Source organism: Myotis yumanensis, unplaced genomic scaffold (genome assembly GCF_028538775.1).
Source record: "Myotis yumanensis isolate MYYU_CA2020_CCGP unplaced genomic scaffold, mMyoYum1.0.hap1 SCAF_3, whole genome shotgun sequence".
In the NCBI taxonomy this organism is placed as follows: Eukaryota; Metazoa; Chordata; class Mammalia; order Chiroptera; family Vespertilionidae; genus Myotis; species Myotis yumanensis.
The window spans coordinates 73,661,876-73,685,715 of record NW_027223754.1 but is presented as its reverse complement, the minus strand read 5'-3'; the positions used below and the strand labels follow the sequence as shown (position 1 = coordinate 73,685,715).

Below are 23,840 nucleotides of genomic sequence, written 5' to 3'. Positions count from 1 at the left end.
GCCATTATTTCTTGAAATAGGTTTTCAATATCTTGCTGTCTCTCATCTTCTGGGACTCCAATGACTCTGATATTAGTCCGCTTAAAGCTGTCCCAGAGGCTCCTTACGCTGTCTTCACACTTTTGGATTCTTTTTTCATTATGCTTTTCCAATTGGGTGTTTTTTGTCGAATCTTTGGTTTGATTCTTGCACTCCTCTGGTCTGCTATTGGGTATAATATTCTTTATTTCAGTCCGTGTATGCTTACTTTCTAATTTCTTTATCGTAGCATCGAGGGTCTCATTAGTTTTCGTGAGGCTCTGCACAAATTTATGGCAAGCCCTCAAAATTGCGATTCTTAGCTCCATATCCTCCATTTCTGTCATGTTTTTTTGTCTCCGCATCTTTTATGCTTTCTTGGTGCACCCCCTTGTGGTCTCTGTGCGCAGTCTTGTTCTAGCGAAGCCTTAATTGTTGTAGTTAACACTAGAGGGATTTGACCATCAGGCCGACTGGCGGTGGAAATCCTAAATAGCGTTTCTTAAGTAAACTTTTAACTGAGTATGCAGTCTCCTGGGGTGAACCCTGACAGGTCCTTGGCATGGACTCTGCAGGTACTGATGTATTGCCGTGGTCACTGCACAGGGCATCAGGTCTGAAGTGACCTTTCCACCTGAAATATGCTTTTATAGTTATCACCTCTGTGCTGAGAAAATGTGACAGGAATATATAATCTTACATGTTAAAATGAGTTAAAAAATAACCTTAGCTCTGCTTCTGAATTAAAGTATGAAAATGTTGAATTAAAGGAAGGACATAAATTATAATCTCTAATGAAAGTAAAAATATCCAGGCTTTCATTTTATACTTCTAAATTTATGTGAAAGTATGGTTTGCAAAAATGAATAATAACATAGATAGGTGCCCATTGCCACAATACTTTGTAATATCTCAATTATGGAGTTTCAAGGGGTTTACAAATGTTTATTTGCTCAGCTATTATAATTTTTTTATGCCAAATAAACATTCTAGTGATACTGTCTTCTTGAGTTGGTATATGTATGAGGGAAATATTTTAATATCTGAAAGTGAGTCATAAAAAATAGTTGTGATTTATTGTCACCTATCTTCTTACAGTTATTATCTAAAAATTATCATGCTTATTTATTTTGATGTCAGAGAAAAGCAGCTATTGAAATAATGTTGAAAATACTCTTTGTAGCTATTTCACTGCAAAAAAACCCCCATTAATCTCTAATAAATTATGTGTACTTTTATAAGTCTCTGTTTCCAAAGGATGAATGTGGGAGAGAATAGGAGAGAAAAATCATCTTATTGATATACTTCAATTTGTTTTTCTTATGAGGAGATAGATCTCTTGAATGCTTATTAAATGAGTTTTTAAAAAATCCTGTGTGATCTTCATAGCAAACACAAATTCTAAAACTATAATAGCCTATTTTATTTCCTTTGCTATCTATACTCCCCCAAAACAACAACAACAACAACAAAGCCACAAATGTCAGAAACTTAAAGCTAATAATTTAGTACATCTTTGGAGTCTTAGCTTCCAATACTAGTATGATAGTATTTTATTTGTGAAGCAAGGTTGTCATCTAGTGGTGGTTTTAAGTAGTACATTCTTTAGGATGAGTAATCAGCATTTTAAAGAAAGTGCTTAACAAAAGAAATATTGGTTTCAATTTTTCAGAATCCAGATACTTTTAAATGTTTTAAATTTGCTATAACTTTACAAAGAATTTTCCTTAGTACTTTAATTTCCATCTTTCAATCTTTAATGGGCCAAAAACATTTTTATCTGGCCCCTGAACTGTTGAAGTTTGAGTAGTGTGGATGTTAATCATAACGTAAACAATGCAGTTCCCAATTCTTCCCATCTCTAGAAGTTGTTTCTTTAGAAAAAAAATGAAGCTTCTGTAATACTCAGTAAAAAAATGTTTTTACTTTTTGCATATTCATCCTTTCAGTGTTTGTACAGGTTAATTTTATAACATTTGCATTTGAAATGTTAAGGTTTTCATGATGATTTATTTGCTTTTGGTATTTTTATTTTTATACTATAACATTCAGAAAAGTTAGAATAGAAGAAATTTAAGTGGATTTTATGTTGTATATGTGTGTGACTATATGTGTGCAGGAAAAATTTATATTATAGGTTAGCTAAATGGTGGACATAATATACATTTGTACATGCAAAGAAATCATAAAAGTAAAAACTGAAAAGTACATTTTAAAGGAATTTATTTTTTAATAAAATAAGTCATTTATTGAAAACAGTTTATTAATATCAACACTGAGTGGTTTTATGTAGAGGTATTTTAAATAATACATAACTTTATTCATGTTATTCATATGTAAATCATGGAGGAAGTTAAATTTTAAGCTAATTTTTAGGTCTTATTGTGATTGTTGGAATAAAGATTGTGGTATTAATTTCTGCATATTAGGTAGCCACTTTGCCTAAAGATGGAAAGAAAATGGTACTAATAGAAGTACTCACTTTTTAAGGGAAATGAAATAAAAGACCTTTTAAAAAAATATTTCACCATGTGTATGTCATAGTTACTCCCACTTCTGAATTACCTTTAGTGGAATTCTAATCCTCCTATTTGTTGTGCTTAACAGAGATATAGGCATGGAATTCCATGGATTCACTTAACTTATGGATAGTGTACCAGTTTATATTCTTTTTGGAGATTTTTTAGCCTCTCATATATCTGTAAACTGTAATAAACATTGATTTCATCTGTACCAAGTTTTGAGAAGCAGATTTTGTGTCCAAGTCTTAGTAGCCCTGTTATCTTACTAATCTTGTTAATATAGTTAAATACTGTATTTTCTCAAATTGTATTCATCAATGGGAATTTATAAGCCACTTTCTTTTCTCCTAGAGGAGGAAATTAGCAAGTTATTATTTCAATGTCTCTGGCTGCATATGAGAATAATAGCAAAAGCCAAAGTTGGGGGCAGGTTTATTACAATTCACGTATATTGTGGAGATGGAAACAGGATAGGGAGGGTGAATAGAGAGATCTTTATTCAGGTGATTTTTTAAAATTATTTTTTAATGTCTTGGGAATTTTCAGTAAGTTGCCAACTTTCATATTTGCTAACATTAAAGATACTTTTTAATATAAGCAATTTTCTAATTATATCTCATGTTTTATTCTCTCCTGTCTCCATATTAGCTTGGGTAATTTGGAGTTAGTTATCTGTATTTTCTTTGTAGTTAAGGAGGAATTCATTTGTTAAATTCCCATTTTGGTCTTTGGATAATATACTAGTGTGTGGTTCAATAATCTCAATGTGGTAGCAAATAATCATGTGTAGATCAGAGACCCCAAAACCACATGAGGCCATTTGATTTGGGTTTTATTTAGCGACAGTTAAGACCACCATGTACCAGTCACCCTCCAGATATCACCTTCATTTTTTTATTGAGTCCCTATCTATTTGGAAAGAATGTTTTCACTCTTGGTTTTTTCATTGGCATATTAAAGAGTTTTCATGTGTCACCCTAGACGGGTTTGGCTCAGTGGATAGATTTCCTTAGTTCGATTCTAGTCAAGGGCACATATTCAGGTTGCAGGCTCGATCCCCAGTACGGGGCGTGCAGGAGGCAGCTGATCAATGATTCTCTCTCATTGATGTTTATCTCTCTCTCCCTCTCCCTTCCTCCCTGAAATCAATGAAAATATATAAAAAATTAATTAAAGAAAATAATTTTCATGTGTCATCAGCCTGATTTGTAGATGCAGGAATAGATCTGTCTTTGATTATTTTAGGGATTCAGCTCTCAGTTCAGACTTGAATGGCCATTCACTGCTTGGATGTGTGGAGGTGGGTGGAGGGTAAAACTTTAATGTTTTTTTTTGTGTGTGTGTTTCTGGCCAATTAGAACTCCTTAAAATTATATATACGTATATAGAAATCCGAGATATATGTAGAAATTATATGTATATAGAAATCTGAGATAAGGGCGAAGTCTATATATTTCTAGTTCATAAAATATTTAGGCCAAACTAAATGATTTGATACCTTTTAGTCTGATGTAGATGACTCTGGTAAGAACATTTTTTACATGCATAATTATGTTCACTGCTCTGCAGGAGTCATACAAAGTGACCTGAAACACATAGTCTTTCCTCCTTTGCTTGCAGAGAATGTCAGCTACGAATAGTATATCATTTGAGAGACACTTAATGGCACAATCCTGCATGTCAGAGTCAACTTGGAAGTATACTAGAGCAAACAAGCAGGTACATTTAATAAACTGATCAAGTCTGTGTGCCACATGTAGGCTTGTACATTGCTTTACAAAAAACTGAAAGTTATAAATGAGGTCTGATAATAGCTGCTTTACCTGTCCTTGGGGGAAAGCCCCCAAAATCTAAATTTAGGATCAATTCCAAAGAACTCATACGGAGCCTTGTTCAAATTCATGAGTTTTAATAGGAGAAACTAACATACACGGGCAAAGCAGCTGCTCCCAGTGACCGGCCTGGAAAAGATCATATGTCCCAGGACAGGAACTCCTTTTTGTAGGTTAATGGTAAAACCATAGGTAGTTACATAGACCATCAGAAAAAACAATGCATTTCTAAGTTAACACAATATCAGGCAGTTATCTACACTACACATTCATTAACCTCCTTCCTGGGAACATGACATTTACCTTTGGGCAGAATTCTGGTTTTCTGGGTAGTCAGCTGACCTGAGGCTACAGAGAGTTACTAGTAAACAGTCACAGAAGGTTAAACACAGAGAGTCCAACATTTTCCAGACACCTTTACTGCTGGAGTCACATTGCATCTCTGCTAGTGAGTTCCTGACAGTCCCCGTTGAGCAGTCAGCCGGAGCTGAGTTATGGCTGCCCCCTTAGGTGGGCCATGTATGCTTCAGTTTGTCTCCATCCTTTTCATTATGTTAAACTCCAGATTTAAACTGCTCTCAGAGAGGGATCAAAGGAAAATTGGCTCTCTTTTCCTTACTGGTAGTAAGAGGTGGTAATGACAATCCACTATCTGATCAAATAAATGAGATTTCAATGATAGTATTTGTTTTATCACAGTTTCCTGTCAATCAAGATTCTTAAACTATACAAGGTGTCCTTAAAAATGTATATACATTTTAACAGCTGATAGCTCAATTTTTAATTTTTTTTGTTAATCCTTACCTGAGAATAATTTTTCATTTGATTTTTAGAAAGAGTGGAAAGAAGTGGGACAGACAGAGAAAAGAATACCAATGTGAGAGAGACACATTGACTGGTTGCCTCCTGCACGCACCCCACTGGGGCTGGGCATTGAACCTGCCTGGCATGTGCCCTTGACTGGAATTGAACCCATGACCCTTCAGTTGAAGGGCCGAAGCTCTAACCACTGCTCAGTGCTGATAGCTAGGGCTGATAGCTCAATTTTGAAAATGAATGTATTTTAATAAGCACTGCCTTTATAATTATTCAAAGTGTGTGTATACATTTAGGGGGTTAGTTTGGGCATGTCTGTTTTACATGCCCACATGCCATCTGAACAGGAGGTGAGGTGTCCTGGTAGTGTGGTACTTAGGCTGAGAGACCATTCATATAGAATATGTATCATTATTTGTAATAGGAAACCTCTTCTCCTCTAAATTGGTGGGTAATAACTAATTTTAAAGCATTTACTCCTGAAGTAAAAAGAATTGCTTAGGATTACAAATTTAGTGATTTTGAGTAAGATGGAATTTGAATCTATTAATGAAAAAAGAAGCACTCTCTAAAATCTTATTTTAAAAATTCCAGCACTTACTAAATTGTGATTCTTAAATGGCTTTATTTGAAGGTAAAATTAGTGACAAATCTTAGTTTATTCTGTATCATATAAAAATTTAGCCCTTTTGCCGAAACCGGTTTGGCTCGGTGGATGGAGCGTCGGCCTGCGGACTGAAAGGTCCCGGGTTCGATTCCGGTCAAGGGCATGTACCTGGGTTGCGGGCACATCCCCAGTGGGAGATGTGCAGGATGCAGCTGATCGATGTTTCTCTCCCATCGATGTTTCTGACTATCTATCTCTCTCCCTTCCTCACTGTAAAAAATCAATGGAATATATTTAAAAAGGAAAAAAAAAAAAAAAAAAAAATTTAGCCCTTTATTGCCCTGCTTGTCAATAAACTGAATTCAGATAAATTTATAGTTCATAATAGTAATGAGTGTTTTTTTTTTTAAATTCTTTATTGTTTAAAGTACTACATAAAGTATTATATATGTTTCCTTTTTCCCCCATTGATTTCTCCCCAGCCACCCCTATCCCCACCACATACCCTCACCCCCCTAGTGTCTGTGTCTGGTTATGCTTATATGCCTGCATGCAAGTCCTTTGGGTGATCTCTCAACCTCTCCCCCCCACTCCCCTCCCACCGCCTTTCCTCTTAGGTTGGATGGTCTGTTCCATGCTTCTCTGCTCTGTCTCTGGATCTATTTTTGTTCATCAGTTTATGTTATTCATTAGAGGCCTGGTGCACAAAATTTGTGCACTCGGGGGGTTCCCTCAGCCCGGCCTGTGCCCTCTCGCAGTCTGGGACCCCTTGGGGGATGTCCACCTGCTGGCTTAGGCTTCCCTGGGGGATTGGGCCTAAGCTGCCAATCAGACATCCCTCTGGCAGCCCGGGAACCCTTGGGGGATGTCCACTTGCTAGTGGGGAGCAGGCCTAAGCTGCAGTCAGACATCCTTAGCGCTGCTGAGGAGGCGGGAGAGGCTCCCGCCACCACCGCTGTGCTGGTAGCCGTCAGCTTGACTGAGCAGAGCTCCTCCTGTGGGAGCGCACTGACCACCAGGGGGCATCTCCTGCATTGAGCGTCTGCCCCCTGGTGGTCAATGTGTGTCATAGTGACCAGTCATTCCCAGTTATTATGCTGTTAGGGTCAATTTGCATATTACCCTTTTATCATATAGGATAGAGGCCTGGTGCACGAGTTGGGGCTGGCTGGTTTGCCTGAAGGGTGTCCCGGATCAGGGTGGGGGTCCTGCTGGGGTGCCTGGCCAGCCTGGATGAGGGGCTGAAGGCTGTTTTCAGGCTGCCCGCACTCCCTTCAGGGTGGGGGTCCCCACTGGGGTGCCTGGCCAGCCTGGCTGAGGGGCTGAGGGCTGTTTTCAGGCTGCCTGCACTCCCTTTAGGGTGGGGGTCCCCACTAGGGTGCCTGGCCAGCCTGGATGAGGGGCTGAGGGCTGTTTTCAGGCTGGCCACACCCTCCGGCGACCCAAGCTCCCAGCCTCTCCTTTTATTCTTTTTTTTTCTGGGATTTATCTTCTATAATTGAAACTTTGTAGCCTTGAGCGGAGCCCAGGGCCAGTCAGGGCAGGCGGGAAGCTTGGTTTCCTCCATTGCCGGGGGCAACCCAAGCCTCCTGCTCACTCCAGCTCCGTGGCTGCCGCCATCTTAGTTGGGTTAATTTGCATATCCGCTCCTGATTGGCTGGTGGGCGTGGCTTAAGCATAGCCGAGGGGCGGTTAATTTGCATGTTTCTCTTTTTTTATAGTTTTCTCTTTTTTTAATGTTTTTATTTTTTAATTGTTTTATTGCGTAAAGTATTACAAAGAGTATTACATATTCTTTTTTTCCCACCCTTGACAATCCCCTGGCCTCCCCTACCCCCCAGTGTCTTATGTCCATTGGTTATGCTTATATGCATGCATACAAGTCCTTCGGTTGATCTCTTACCCTCCCCTCCTGCCCCCCAACCCTCCCCAGCCTTCCCGCTGTAGTTTGACAGTCTGTTCGAGGCTGCTCTGCCTCTGTATCTATTTTTGTTCATAAGTTTATAATGGTCTTTATTATCTATAAATGAGTGAGATCATGTGGTATTTTTCCTTCATTGACTGGCTTATTTCACTTACCAGGTATACAGGCTAATAATGCGGATATCGTAATCAAAGAAAACACGATTATTTCAAGAGAAACCACAAAAGTGCTTTATTGAAAGTAATGTTCATCGCTAGCTACACATTTCTCCCCCTCTTTCAGGTAATTTGTGGATACCGTCCCAATAGAACTTTTCTTGTTTTGAAGCAAACCATTCAGAGACACAATTTTCCACTTCTTCGTACATTTTGAAGTGCTGCTCAGAAAGTGTGTGTGCCATCGATCAGAACAAGGTCTGGTGAATACAGTGGGTGGGTTAATACTTCCCAGGCAAGTTCTTTTAACGTGTCTTTATCTGGTTTTGAAGTGTGCGATTGTGTCATCATGAAGCAAAATTACTTTGCTGTGTCTTCTGGCCCATTCTGGTCGTTTTACGATGAAAGCGTGGTTCAAATTAATTATTTGTTGTCGGTAGCGATCAGTATTAATGGTTTCATCTGGTTTTAGAAGCTCATAATACATCACACCTTCCTGATCCCACCAAACGCAGAGCATTGTCTTCTTTCTGAAGCGATTTGGCCTTGCAGTCGATGTTGATGGTTGACCTGGATCAACCCATGATTTTGTGTTTGGGATTCTCAAAATAAATCCACTTTTCATCACCAGTCACAAGTTGATGCAAAAAAGACTTTCTTTCGTGCCATTGAAGCAAATTTTACTGATGACTTTTCGATTTTCCATTTGTCTTTTGTTCAGTTGATGTGGCACCCATTTTCCTTCCTTTAACATATTTCCCATTACTTGTAAACGATCAGAAATTGTTTGCTGAGCAACATTTAATCTTTCTGCAAGTTGTTTTTGAGTTTGACACGCATCTTCATCCAATAATGGTTATAATTGTTGGTCTTCAAACTTTTTCGGTTGACCTGGATGTTCTTTGTCTTTCACGTCAAAATCATCACTTTTGAAGCGTTTAAACCAGCATTCACAATAAGCTTCCCGAAGTATATGATAACTTTCAGCAGCACTTTTCTTCAAAATAATGAATTAAAACTTCCCACAGATGCTCTTTTTTTGGCACAAAACTCGACATTTTTAAGTGTAAAAATATCTATGATGTTAACACCTTCAGAAAACTTGACATATAACGTTTTGAAGATTGCTGTCAATATAACAAAATAGTATACATATCAAATCGCATATATATCAACATATGTGTAACTCCATCTATTGAAAAAAATCCGCAATATTAACTGGTACACCTGGTAGCATGATGCTCTCCAGTTCCATCCATGCTGTTGTGAATGGTAAGCCTTCTTTCTTTTTAACAGTAGCATATTATTTCATTATGTAGATGTACCACTATTTTTTAATCCATTTATCTGCTGATGGGCACTTAGGCTGTTTCCAAATATTAGCTATTGTAAATTGTGCTGCCATGAACATAGGGGTGCATATATCCTTTCTGATTGGCGTTTCTGGTTTCTTGGGATATATTCCTTGAACTGGGATTACTGGGTCAAATGGGAGCTCCATTTTTAGTTTTTTGAGGAAACTCCACACTGTCTTCCACAGTGGTTGCACCAATCTGCTTTCCCACCAGCAGTGCACGAGGGTTGCTTTTTCTCCACATCCCCACCAGCACTTGTTGTTTGTTGATTTGTTAATGATAGCCATTCTGACAGGTGTGAGATGGTACCTCATTGTCGTTATGATTTGCATCTGTTGGATGATTAGTGACTTTGAGCATGTTTTCATATATCTTTCAGCCTTCTGTATGTCCTCTTTCCAAAAGTGTCTATTTAGGTCCTTTACCCATTTTTTGAATGGATTGTTTATCTTCCTTTTGTTAAGTTGTATGAGTTCCCTGTAAATGTTGGAGATTTAACCCTTATCGGAGTTAACATTGGCAAATATGTTTTCCCATGCTTGTTGTTTTGTTGATGGTTTCTTTTGCTATACAGAAGCTTTTTATTTTGATGTAGTCCCATTTGTTTATTTTCTCTAGCTTCCATTGCCCTAGGAGCTGTATCGGTAAAGATATTGCTGTGACATATGTTTGCTATTTTGCCGCCTATGGATACTTCTAATATTTTTATGGTTTCCTCTCTTATTTTTAAGTCCTTTATCCATTTTGAATTTATTTTTGTGTATGGTGTAAGTTGGTGATCTAGTTTCATATTTTTGCATGTATCTGTCCAATTTTCCCAATATCATTTATTGAAGAGACTGTCTTGACTCCATTGTATGCTCTTGCCTCCTTTGTCAAATATTAATTGAGCATAATGGCTTAGGTTGATTTCTGGGTTCTCTGTTCTGTTCCATTGGTCCATTATGTCTGTTCTTGTGCCAGTACCAGGCAGTTTTGGTTATAATGGCTTTGTAATATAGCTTGATATCTGGTATTGTGATTCCTCTAACTTTATTCTTCTTTCTCAAGATTGTTGCAGCTATTGGGGGCCTTTTTTTATTCCATATGAATTTTTGGAGAGTTTGTTCTATGTCTGTGAAATAATTTGTTGGTATTTTAATGGGGATTGCACTGAATCAATAGATTGCTTTGGGTGGTATGGACATTTTAATGATGTTGATTCTACCAATCTATGAGTACGGTATATTCTTCCACTTGTTTGTGTCTTCCTCTATTTCTTTTTTCAATGTCTCATAATTTTCTGAGTAGAGGTCTTTTACCTCCTTAGTTAAGTTTATTCCTAGGTATCTTAATTTTTTGCTGCAATGCTAAAAGGGATTGTTTTGTTTCTCTTTCTGTGAATTCATTATTGGTGTATAAAAAAATACAGATTTCTGGGTATTAATTTTGTATCCTGTTACATTGCTGAATTCATTTATTAAATCTAGTAGTTTTTTGATGGAGTCTTTAGGGTTTTCTATGTACAATATCATGTCATCTGCGAATAAGGACAGTTTTACTTCTTTTCCAGTTTGGATGCCTTTTATTTCTTCTTGTCTGATCACTATGGCTAGCGCTTCCAGTATTATGTCAAACAGGAGTGGGCATCCCTGTCTTGTTCATGTTCTTAGGGGAAATGGTTTTAGTTTTTGCCCATTGAGTATGAGGTTGGCTTCATACTTACATAGGTTTGTCAAATAAGGCTTTTATTATGTTGAGGTATGATCCCTCTATTCCCACTTTGCTGAGTGTTTTTATCAAAAAAGGGTATTGGATTTTGTCAAATGTTTTTTCTGTATCAATTGATATGATTTTGCAATTTTTGTCTCTCAATTTGTTTATTTGATGTATTATGTTTATTGATTTGCGGATATTGTACTATTCTTTCATCCTTGGAATAAATCCCACTTGGTCATGGTGTATAATCTCTCTAACGTAATACTGGATCTGATTTGCTAAGATTTTGTTGAGGATTTTAGCATCTATGTTCATCAGAGATATTGGCCTGTAATTCACATTATTTTAGTGTCTTAATCTGGTTTTGGGATTAGGGTAATGCTAGCTTCATAGAAAAAGCTTGGAAGTGTTCCTTCCCCTTGAATTTTTTGCAGTAATCTGGGGAGAATAGGTTTTAGTTCTTCTTTGAATGTCTGGTAAAACTCCCCTGTGAAACCATCTGGCCTCGGGCTTTTGTTTGCTGGAAGCTTTTTGATGACTGCTTCAATTTCCTCCATAGTTATAGGCCAATTGAGATTTTTAGATTCTTCCTGATTGAGTTTTGGAAGGTGGTATTTTTCTAAGAATATGTCCATTTCTTCCAAGTTGACCAGTTCGTTGGAATAGAGTTGTTCTTACTATTTTTTTACAACCCTTGGTATTTCTGTGGGGTCTGTTGTTATTTCTCTTCTTTCATTTCTGATTTTGTTTATTTGGATCCTCTCTCTTTGCTTCTTGGTGAGCCTGCCTAGAGGCTTATCAATCTTGTTTATCCTTTCAAAGAACCAGCTCTTGGTTTCATTGATCTTTTGTATTGTTTTTTTGGTCTCTATGTCATTTATTTCCCTCTGATCTTTATTATTTTCTTCCTCCTGCTTATTCCGGGCTTTTCTTGCTTCTCTCTTTCTAATTCTTTAAGTTGTAGAGTTAGATAATTTATTACCAGGTTTGTTTTGTTTTGTTTGGTTTGGTTTGGTTTCTTTGAGGTAGACCTGTAATGCTGTGAACTTCCCGCTCAGGACTGCTTTCACTGTGTCCCATAGATTATGGATTGTTGAGTTTTCATTGTCATTTGTTTCCAGGATGTTTTTAATTTCTTCTTTGATCTCTTTGGTAACCCAGTCATTGTTTAATAACATGCTATTTAGCCTCCAAATGTTTGAATTTTTAAAATATATTTTATTGATTTTTTACAGAGAGGAAGGGAGAGGGATAGAGAGTTAGAAACATCGAGAGAGAAACATCGATCAGCTGCCTCCTGCACACCCCCTATTGGGGATGTGCCCACAACCAAGGTACATGCCCTCGACTGGAATCGAACCTGGGACCCTTCAGTCCACAGGCTGACTCTCTATCCACTAAGCCAAACTGGTTAGGGCTAAATTGTTTTTATTGTAGTTTATTTCTAATATTATGCCATTGTTATCCAAGAAGATGCTTGATATGATTTCAATCTTCTTGAATTTGAAGAGACTTTGCCTGTATCCCAATATGTGGTCTATTGTTGAAAATGTCCTATTGAGAAGAATGTATATTCTGTAGCTTTGGGGTGAAATGTTCTGAAGATGTCGATTAAGTTCCTCTGTTGTAGTGAATTGTTTAGTATTGCTGTTTCTTTGCTGATTTTTTTGTCCAGATGATTTATCCAGTGATGTCAATGGGGTATTAAAATCCCCTACTATGATTTTATTGTTGTCTATCTCTCCCTTGATATCTTCCAGAAGTTTTTTTTATGTATTTGGGAGTTCCTGCATTGGTTGCATATATGTTTACCAGAGTTATATCCTCTTGTTGTATTGATCCCTTTTGTATTATGAAGTGGCCTTCCTTATCTCTTGGTATGGCCTTCACTTTGAGGTCTATTTTGTCTGATATAAGTATTGCTACCCCAGCTTTTTTTTCATTTCCATTTCCCTGGAAAATATTTTTCCATCCCTTCACTTTCAGTCTGTGTGAGTCCCTTATTCTGAGGTGGGTCTCTTATAGATAGCATATATATGGGTCATGTTTTCTTATCCATTCAGCCACTTGATGTCTTTTGATTGGAGCAGTTTGTCCATTTACATTTAAGGTTTATTTTAATAGCTACTTGTTCGATAGCCATTTTTATTTTTATGCCCGTGTCCCTTCTTCCCTTTCTATTTCTTCTTTTTATAATAGTCCCTTTACCATTTCTTGTATTGCTGGCTTGGTAGTGATAAACTCCCTTAGCCTTTTTTAGTATGTGAAGCTCCTGAGTTCCCCTTCAATATTGAATTATAGTCTTGCTGGATAGAGTATTCTTGGATTCAGTCCCTTGCTTTGCATCACTTTGTATACTTCCTTCCATTTCCTTCTGGCCTGATGTGTTTCTGTTGAGAAATCATGTGATAATATAATGGGAGATCCCTTGTAGGTAACTTTCTCTCTCTCTCTCTTGCAGCCTTTAAGATTCTCTCTTTGTCATTAACGTCTGCCATTGTAATTATGGTGTGCCTTGTTTTGTGTCTTTTGGGGTTCGTTTTGTTTGGGATTCTCTGTACTTGTGTGACTTTTCCTTCTCCAAATCAGGGAAATTTTCTGTCATTATTTGTTCAAGTCTTTAAGGTCTTCAAGGTCTTCTAATCCTTGCTCCTCTTCTTGTCCTTCTGGTACCCCTATTATTCGTATGTTACTTCATTTCATGTTGTCCCAAAGTTCTCTTAGGCTCTCCTCCTGCTTTCTCAGTTTTTTCTCTAATAGCTGCTCTGTCTAGGTGTGTTTCTCTGTCCTATATTCTAACTCACTAATTTGGTCCTCCGCTTCTTCTAGTCTACTGTTGAAACCTTCCATATTGTTTTTTTATTGTAGCTATGTAATTCTTGATTTCCTCTTGATACTTACATAAGTTGGTGATTTTCTCGTTATGAACTGTATGACCCTTACTCTCAATTCTTTTTCTGACATATCGCATGCCTCTGTTTCATTTAGCGCCTTTTCTGGCAATGCCTCGTTTTCTTTCCTTGGAGGGTTGTTGCTTTGTCTCCCCATTTTTGCTGTTTCTTTCTGGCCCTGGGCACCCTGCTTGCTTGAAGACCCAACCAGGACAATGGTCTGAAAATCATTAGCCCAGAGGTTGGGTTTTCTTTGTGTCTCACACCTTTATTGTCTCTGCTCTGAGTTGTATCCTCTTCTCCCACGGATCTAGTCCCTCAGTTGTCTGCTTCAGATGCTCATGGTGGTGTGAGCATGTGCACAGTTCCTCTGGTTTGGTACTCCCTGCGAGGACCCAGAGCCCTTTGGCATACAATTCACTGTGCGGCTCTGGCACCTGTGGCAGGGTGGCAACCTAGATCTCTCTAGCAGCGCACTTGCAGCACGGGTCCTTTGGCCCCTGGCTGGGCATACCAGGTTGCTCCAGGTAGCCCCTGCAGGACTCTCCTAGGGGCTGGGGATAAGTGGGTGCGTGTTGTTCTGGGTTGCACAGTCAGAGCTCCCCTGTGGCCTGAGTGGGTCATGTGCTGGATTACTCCAGGTTTTCCCGGCAGCAAGACCCTGGGCTCAGGGTGAAGTGGGCATAGGTTGCTCTGGGTCACAGAGTCCTTGCTTTCTTGTAGCCTGGAGTGAGGTGTGTGTTGGGTTTCTCTGGTTGGCCCTGGCAGGACTGTCCCTGGGGCCAGGGTGTAGCGGGCCTGGGTTGCTGGAGTTCAGTGTGGAGAGGGCGCCAGGTGGATCCAGGTCAGGCTAGCAGCATCAGTCTGGGGTCCAGGGCAGGGGTGAGGCACAAGGTTCCCCCTGGCTTGCACTCACTGCGGGGTCTTGGAGCTGGATCCTAGGATGCTGGGCCCCAGCAGGCTGGTGAGGAGGCCTGGTGCGGGAGCTCACTCTGGCAGCGCATGCTCCCTACAGACGTCTGGGAGCTTGCTGGGAGGTACTGCACCACTCACTGCTGAGGCACAGTGGTGGTTCCACGCTGATTATGGCTGGCAAACGCATTCTCTAGGCATCCTCTGCCCTTCTTATTGAAAACTAGTAGCCTGGTGCATGAAATTTGTGCACATTGAAAGTGAATTAATTAGAGGAACATAATTTCGACTCACTATCTAATATTAATAATATGTGAACGTGAGGCAGTCAGTGTTTCTGAAATTCAATGACATGAATTTTAGCTATTACTTTGCTAAATGGAATTTACAGATATCATTTAAAAGAGCATTCAGCTTAATATTAAAAACTCTGGCTACCAAGTCAGGTCTGTTTTCAACTTTTTGCCAGCATTGTAAATTATTTGGAATATCTGCCCATTTGGGGTTGCATGTCATGGTTATGAATAAATCGGGCTTGCCATACGTTGTTACAATTGCTGCATATTCCTGGGACTACCCTCAAAAGATGATGGAAGTATTATTTTACCAGTGGGCACATTGTCATTTTCAGATCTAGATTTGAGATAATCCATCAAACCACTATAGTTTTCAACTCTCAACTTAGATTGGTTTGCTTTGATGAAATTTATCTGATTGGCCTCCATTTTTGAATATGAATCCACGATAAACTGTTGAGTTAATTTTCCTGCATTTAAAATAGGATTGAACGTGTCCCACACAGAGAGATGAAATCCATAATACTGCATTTGTGTGACTTGTGTCCTTACATTTTGTCTAGTATTATTGTCGATTACACTGTTGTCTCTGAGTCTTAATGCAATATCTGTTCCCCAGCCTTTTTCACCATGTGGGAAAAGAATAGGATATGTCATTGCATCTAATGTAGGAAACAGGATATTGATTTGTTTCATGTTAGTGGCATTTGGGTTATTTGGATCTGGTTTACAATGAATGAGCAAGTCCCTTTCAAAAGGAGGTTCTCCATCTTCGTTTCTAAATATGACAGCAACCTCGGTTACATGGGGAGAATTATATCTACCTGGGTCACTGTTACGATCGTATTTAATTGCCATTGTTACTTCTGTGGGAGCAATAACTTTTGCTGCTGCTTCAGATTGGGCTTCCTTTTCTACCTCATGTAGCATCTTGTACGATTTTGTTAATTCATTTATGTCATGCATGAGGTTGTTGATGTTGATCATGAGTCTTTCTGAGTGGCCCTGGTTTTCTGGCATTGCTAATCTTTTACTTGTAGCTTCGGCTGTATCCAAAATATAGAGTTGAGCAAACTTCCGAGAAACACCATCCAAAGGATGTAAAGTTCCAGTACGGTGATAAACTTGTTTGGGTATTCTAAAACAGTATGGCCCATATCCTGATGGAGATGCAATATTTGCACCCATGGAAGCAAAAGCAAAAGACTATTTATGGAACGGATATTTTCCATGAAATTTTTACTGTCAGAATCTTCGTTTGTCATTAATCTTTTAAAATATGCCAGGTAATCTGGAAAATGTATATCATTTGGACAGACTTTCCCTTTGCTACAACATCGAGTAAATTTCCTATCGGATGGTTTTTCATCCAAGAAATTGAGTGATAGGCAAAATTCACATCGAACAGTCATTCCACCACAACTATGTTTGAGGATTGCATCCTCATGTACTCCATTTTCGCTGAGAAGGCAGTTCCTACCAGTATTGGTAGTACTTGTTGATAACTGTTCTCTCGACATATTCTGTCGTCGCCACCGCCTTCTTTCAACTTCAAAGGCACGTTGGTCTTTAGACATTTTCTGTCGATAACGCCGGTGTTTTTCGGCATCAGAGCGACGTTTTTCCAGTAGCTGGTGTTCAGATCCATCCTGTCGCAGGTGCCGCCTTCTTTCAAGATTAGACGCACGCTGCTCTGCAGACATTTTCTGTTGATAACGCCGGCATCTTTTGGCTGCAGAGCTACGTTGTATCAACAGTTGTTCTTTAGACACAGTCCCACCTCTCTACTGTCCCTGTCTGAGATGCAGGTGAATGAGAGTCCTGGCTGTCAGGCCGCTGAGAGCTGTCTGACCAAAGGCTGATTCTGGCTGATTCTGTGGGGGTGGGACTTCCTCCTCCTTGCTGTCAGTTTCCACAGCTGTGATGAGAAAAGCTGGGGTGACAGAGGGAGCCGCACCCTCCAAGCTACCCTCTCTCTCTCTCTTCTCTATGTCCAGCTGTCTCCTGCTCTGCCAAGTCCTCCAAACCTCCCGCTCACCCCTGGCAAGGTCCCAGGAGCCCTCGGGCATGGCTAGGCACAGGTGGCCTCGCCTCCCAGGCCAGCGAAGGTCCTAGGAGCCCGCGGCCGTGGCCACTGTCGCCTCCTGGGTTGCCTGACACCTACGTATGCAAATTAACCGCCATCTTTGTCGGGTTAATCTTCATAGTCACTCTGATTGGCTTGTGGGTGTGGCTGGAGCGTAGCGGAGGGACAGCTAATTTGCATGTTTCTCTTTTATTATATAGGATTGTCTCCTCAGCTGTGTCTAATTTGTTAATTCAGGGTGGATATTCTCTGGTTTAATTGCTTTTCTGGCCTGGCCTTAGGAGGAGGTGCACGACACTGCTGCCTATTCAGCTACCATTTTTCTCTCAACATAATGAGTGGTTTTATAACATTAATTTTTCTAAATCTTCACTAGAGAGAGAAAAAAGTGTGTTTTTCATGGCTGTTTTAGTAAGCAAGAGCCCTGTGGGGTCATTTCTTCTTTAGTGTCCTTGCCCTCAAGGCTCACTGTGCAGATAGATATGCACAGGGATCAGATCAAGCATGCCCACTCCAATTTCAGGACCTTTCTTTTCCAGTGCCCACATTGAGGCTAATGAATTTTGTGTGTTTTGTTCTTTTGTTACTACATTACTGTGGTGCACTTTGAAGCCAATTTGGGCATTTGACTTACTTTTATCACCTATTTTGTTCATTGATAATATTGGAGTTTTAAAGTTTAGAAAAATAAAAGATTAATTTGTAAATCCCAAGTTACGGTTAATTTAGGTTTTGTCCTTCTATGAAAATGGTCCAGTATATACAGGAGGATTGATGGGGTTCCTGTTTCTGAGTCATTACAGAGTGAAGCTGAAAGGCTCATGTTCTTTTTCAAAATGTGAAGGATGAGTAAGGGAGACTTGTAAAACTTGAAATTGAGACTGAGCTCCATTTTAGAATTTGTTCCATTCAGGAAGTGTTTTATAGGCTCTATTTGAAAGAAATCACATGATGTTGGACTTAATCAAATCAAATTTCCTTCTACCCCCTATGGCTGCTGCCTATAGAATTCTTGTAGAAAGTTTCCCTTTTTATATTTTATAGGGATTGCTATTTTTATTGTTATAACAATTTTTGACTTTCTAATTATTAGTATTAGTTCCTGATCTTTTACTACTAAACTACACTTATTCTTCTTTAATATACTTTGGAGTTCACTTATTGAATTTGCCTAATTGTACTTTGTGTGTGTTGAAGTGCCTAGTTGATTAGGAAGCTGATTTGTATAAATGTTGGCATCTGTTTATGAGAGGCTCATATTTCTAGTATTAGCACTAGTCCTATCTAATAATAGACAAACATGGTAATGACCGTACCTTCGCTATGCCTCCCATTGGCTGATTAGCATGATATGCAAATTAACTGCCAACAAAATGGCGGCTAATTTGCATACTGCAGGCAGGGCGGGTCAGCACCATCCCGCCTGTCCCACCGCCATCTGGGCCTGCTATTTGCCACCAGGGCGGTGGGGCGGGACAGTGCCATCCCGCCTGCCCTGCCGCCATCCGGGCCTGCTATCTGTGACCCAGGATGGCGGGCGTCCCATGTGCGACCCGACCCGGGGCGGCCGGGCGGGGCAGCAGTGATTGGCCGGCCTGCCTGGGCATCCCATGTGCGACCCGAACCAGGGCGGTGGGGCAGGGCAGTGTGGCTTCTCTGTCACCCCAGCTTCCTTATCACAGCTCCCTTGGGGGCCTAAGCCTTTAGTCGGCCATCCCCCAAGGGCTCCCTGGCTGCCAGAAGGATGTCTGACTGCAGGCTTAGACCTGATCCCCCGGGGAGTGGGCCTAAGTTGACAGGTGGACATCCCCCAAGGGGTCCTGGACTGCAAATGGGCGCAGGCTGGGCTGAGGGACTCCCCCCGAGTGCACAAATTTTTGTGCACCGGGCCTCTAGTTTTATTTGTGTGTGTGTGTGTGTGTGTGTGTGTGTGTGTATATATATATATATATATATATATATATATATATATATATATATCACAAGCCACTGGAACCACTAGAACAACTGGTCGTTATGATGCCCACTGCTCCCAGCCATCTGGCCCAATCGGGGGCAAAGCCAGCTAGCCAACCTTCCACAGTCCCTTCCCCTGCTGGCCCTGCCCCTGATTGGCCCAGCCCCGATCAGTCCTGATCGTGCCGGGGCTGGTGGCCAACCTCCCGCAGCCCCTACCCCTGGTCAGCTGGCCCCATCAGCCCCAATCAGGGTGGGCTGGACCCCACCTGTGCATGAATTCGTGCACTGGGCCTCTAGTTGCTAAATAAAAATGGTATGTTGTAATGAAAAGACTGCTGAACTGAGAGTCAGGAAGCATTCTTGTCTTAACTTTGCATTACTTTAGTTTGTATTTTGGGGCAGGTTTAATGAACAACTTGGGCATTTTATTCATCTGTAAAATTGAAGAGGTGAACTTTGATTATTTTAATGATCTCTTCCATGACATTCTGTAACCTTTCAATGCTAAAGAGTTGCCTTTCTAGAAAAGAAAGTATTTTATTAGTCATTCCATATTACTTTCCCACTGTGTAGGAATTTTGAAAGTTGTGTTTTTGAAATTACTCAATCAGCATTAATATATCACCCATATTCCTTTGTGTACTGTTGATTTCTAAAATTGGTTTCAACTTATACCAATCTCATTTCTTCCCCATTTCCCAGCCAGAATGTTCCAGTTTATTTGCTCTAGAATGTGCTTCACACTCTTGTACTTATATGTTTTTGCTCATACTATTCCCTTTTAAGTATCGTTCCCATCCCTCAGCCACTTTGAGCCCCTATAACATTTTGTTTATAATTATTTTGGCCTTGTATGATAGCTCTCTATATATTGTATTATGCTGTATATGAATGAGAGTGTGAACTCCTTGAAGGCAGGTGTTTAATTTTTATCATTTTATTAATCTTATTACTGAATCACATAATATTTTTCACGTAAGTAAGGTCTTAATATTTGTAGAACTGAATTTATAAGATGATTAATGACAGATAAAGTCAATAGGTATGAACAGTGAAAAACTAACAGGATAATAAGGAAATTCACTTAGTCATTTTGAATTAAAGTAGTGTTTTAACCATCTATGCTGACTGCAAACATTTGTATTCCATGGTCACTTATATTCTGTTATAAGTGCCTCCCATTCATTTATTCTTACAGAGTCATCTGCATACTTACCACTTCTATTTTTTTTTCTTCTCCCTGTAATCCACTTAACTACTTGCCTTCATTCATCATTGTAGTTTAGCACTGCTTTGGTCTTAAAGTTAATATCTAATTTTGTTAACACAATCTTGCTTTATTTTATATCTATACTTTCCAGGTTTTATCTCCTTGATCTTGTTCATAGGCTTATCAGCTTTAATCTCCTGTTGTTCTTTTACACTCTTCAATTTACATATCATTACACTTGCTCTTTTACTTTAGATAATTCATTCATTCTGTGTTTCCTAAAGGCATATGCCCTTTGGTTGCTGTCTCCAAACAGAGTTTATATTGACAAGTGTGTTAGAATCAGTCTAATGTTGGGGGTTGAATTGCTGGCCATGAGGAATGAGCTTGAGTTAGCTGTCAGACTTGTACTCCTCTATCTTTTTAATGGGAAAATACCCTCAGTGGCAGTGCTAGCTAGCACTAGCCCTTTTGTTAAAGGAGTTGGTATGGATTACAGAACATGTCAGATGCTAATGGGCATTTTTATACTTGAACTTTTGAGGGGATGAAACCTGGGTTATAGAATTTGTCAAAGAATTTCAAAATGGTAGCCTTGGGCATAAATGAATGAGTAGAAATGATCTCCCTCCCTCAGGTTCAGTAATCTTGAATTAATTATTGCCTGCAACAGGTGCATGGTTGGTTCGGACTAGATAAAAGAACAAAGGGCAATAAGACAATGAGTAAAACAACTGAAAAGAGACAGGGAAAGTAAAAGATATAAGGTAAAAGTTGCCTAATTTGCCTATCTTTGTGCCACTTGGAGTCAGTAGCTGAAGGGTTGTTGGGAACATTATGGCAAAGGAAGTGGACTTGAGAAGATAATGTGAGAATGTAGCACAGGAAATTTCTGTTGGACTTAATTTAAAACTATGTTGTTTTTAGTTCTATTCTTACAGTGCATCCCGATCTCTAAGAGCTTACCATATTACCAAATGTTTAAGTTGGATATTATATTTGTATAATAGTAAAGAGTAGCTTATACATTCCTTAAATATATTGATGTTTAATTGTATAAACACACTGTTCTTTTAAGGATACAAAAGAGGAAAAATCTACACTGTCCATTCTGTTCTATCAGACATACTGAATAAACAGGGAATATCCAGGACTCCTTCCCTAGTATTTGTAGGAGCATTTCATAATAGAGAACAAAATTGCATGCTAACTTAAACAAATAATTTGGTTAATTTCAATTTTAGAAAATATTAAGTCATTTATTTTTATCTTAACAGGTATCTTTCAGATGAAGGCATTGAAGCTTGCACAAGTTCTCCTGATAAAGTCCATCTAAATGACATCATCCTGATTGCTCTCAATGTAGGTATTTTATTAACCTTTTTAATATTCATGGAAAATATTGCATAGAATAAACTGGATTTTATAAGTGATATGGAGTAATAAAAACATCTTTTACTTTTGTCCGTTTTTAGTTACAGTGATGTTTCTTAAATTTGTTAATCTCATATAAGCAAATTATTAGAAATATCTTCTTCCTTTTAATATCTTATATGGAATCCAATAAATAGGAAAAAATGCAATTAAAACTTCTTTTTTAAACCAAGTGTTTAGTTATAGAATTTCATAACCTTTACATTATCTGTATAATAGCAATAAAAACTGATCTTATTCGTTGAAACAAATTACCATTTAATTAACATAGAAACACTGTTAGGTGGTAGCTTTTTGACAGTTTTGTTTATTATTTCAAAATAACTTTTTCTGTTGATAAAAGTAATATATATTGTAGAAGACTTCATAAAACACAGAAAGTAAAATAAAAATATTAAAATTACTTATAATTACTGTTAATGTTTTGATATGTGTTTCTTTCCAATCTTTCTCCCTCTACCCATCTGAGTAGCTATATCTTTTCCATAATTGCAATTGGTTTTTGGATATTTTTGGGAAGAGTTATAAAAATTATTCTAAATATAGATATAAGTAAACAACTATTCTTTTTTCATTCTTGCAGTTACCCCAATGGAAGTTTTCATGTTGCCTTTACAATGACAATCTATTAATCAAACTTATTTACCTATTATACATAATCAATTAAGTTCATAAGAGAATCACTGTCTGTCATAGTCATTAGATTATTGCAAAATAGGTATGGCAAAGCAGAAAGAGCAGCAACTGATTTAAAATATAAATAAATATGTATGACTGAATATAACTCTTTTCAAATCACCTAAATTTATATTTCTATAATGAAACTTGGGTTTAAGCAGATAAAAATTGTTTTGAAATCTCATTTTATCAGCTTTTTTGAATTTTATCAATAAGACTAATGAGATCTTCTTATTGTTTCTGAGCTAAGGAAATTTTTAATAAACGAGATTGTAAGCCCTGGCCAGTTTCTCAGTGGTTAGAGCATTGGCCCGCAGACCGGGCAAGAGCGGGAGGCAACTAATAGATGTTGCTGTTTCTCTCTCTCCCTTTTTGCTTCCTCATTTTCACTGTCTCTAAAAAATCATTGGAAAATATCCTCGGGTAAGGATTAAAAAAAATTTTTTTTAAAGTAAGCATTCTTTTAGAAGAATACTAATACAGGATGTCTATGACTACAAATGGAAATTCTCCCTAGACATTTTAACTTTCTTTGACTTGCACCCAAATTAGTGAATTCAACTTTCAAAAAATGTCATAAAGAACTCTATTTTTTTTTGTTTATTTAAGAAAAAATCCTAAAGATGACAGGAAAGAGATTTTGTGATAATCTGTTCTTCTCTATTATTCTTACTTATATACTTAGGTAAATAGCAATGAACTATTCATAATTGGATGTAAAACTTTAAATGAAATAGGTCAAGATGGCTTTTGGTCTGTGCACATGAGAAGTGCACAATGACCATTATTTTAATGAATTAATAGTCTTTATAATTTTCTCTGAAATATGTAATCAAACACTACAACCTAAGTTATCATACCATATAACAGGGGAAAAGAACCTTTTTAAAAAATATACTTTTATTGATTTCAGAGAGGAAGGGAGAGAGAGAGAGAGAGAGAGCGAGAGAAATATTAATGATGAGAGAGAATTATTGATTGTCTGCCTCCTGCATGCCCCGTACTGGGGTTAGAGCCCACATCCCGTGCATGTGCCCTTGACCAGAATCGAACCCTGGACCCTTCAGTGTCTAGGCCGATGCTCTATCCAATGAGCCAAACTGGCTAGGGTTCATTATAGTAAGTTTAATCACCTAGTATTTTCTCCTTATCTCTAACAAATTTTTCCATTATAATTTATGTGGTTAAAGGCACTCTAAGTCTATTTTCTTTCATTTTGCTCTTAAGGCAATGAAGAGCTACTGATTTTTATACTTTAAGAAAGAGCAAACAATACAGATTTATTAATCTAACCTCAAACTCCCAGTCATCAAGATAATATCTTAGCCTAAATATTAAGGCCTTATTCATGAGTATTGATAGTTTTCTTCTGAACAAAATTTTTTTTTAATATATATTTTTATTGATTTCAGAGAGAGAGGAAGGGAGAGGGAGAGAGATAGAAACA

The 23,840-nt window shown here is 38.5% G+C and overlaps 1 protein-coding gene across 7 annotated transcripts in view; it reads left to right on the top strand.

Moving 5' to 3' along the window:
- The window catches only part of TDRD3 (tudor domain containing 3), a 183,093-nt gene that overhangs the window by 43,119 nt on the left and 116,134 nt on the right, over positions 1-23,840 (top strand). For all 7 annotated transcript variants that reach the window (XR_011470762.1, XR_011470761.1, XR_011470759.1 and 4 more), the window contains exon 2: positions 21,559-21,643. Coding sequence is in view for 2 of the 7 variants with exons in the window: in XM_070408976.1 (XP_070265077.1) it covers positions 21,559-21,643 (85 nt within the window). In the remaining 5 variants the exon portion in view is untranslated. The remainder of the gene's footprint in view (positions 1-21,558; positions 21,644-23,840) is intronic.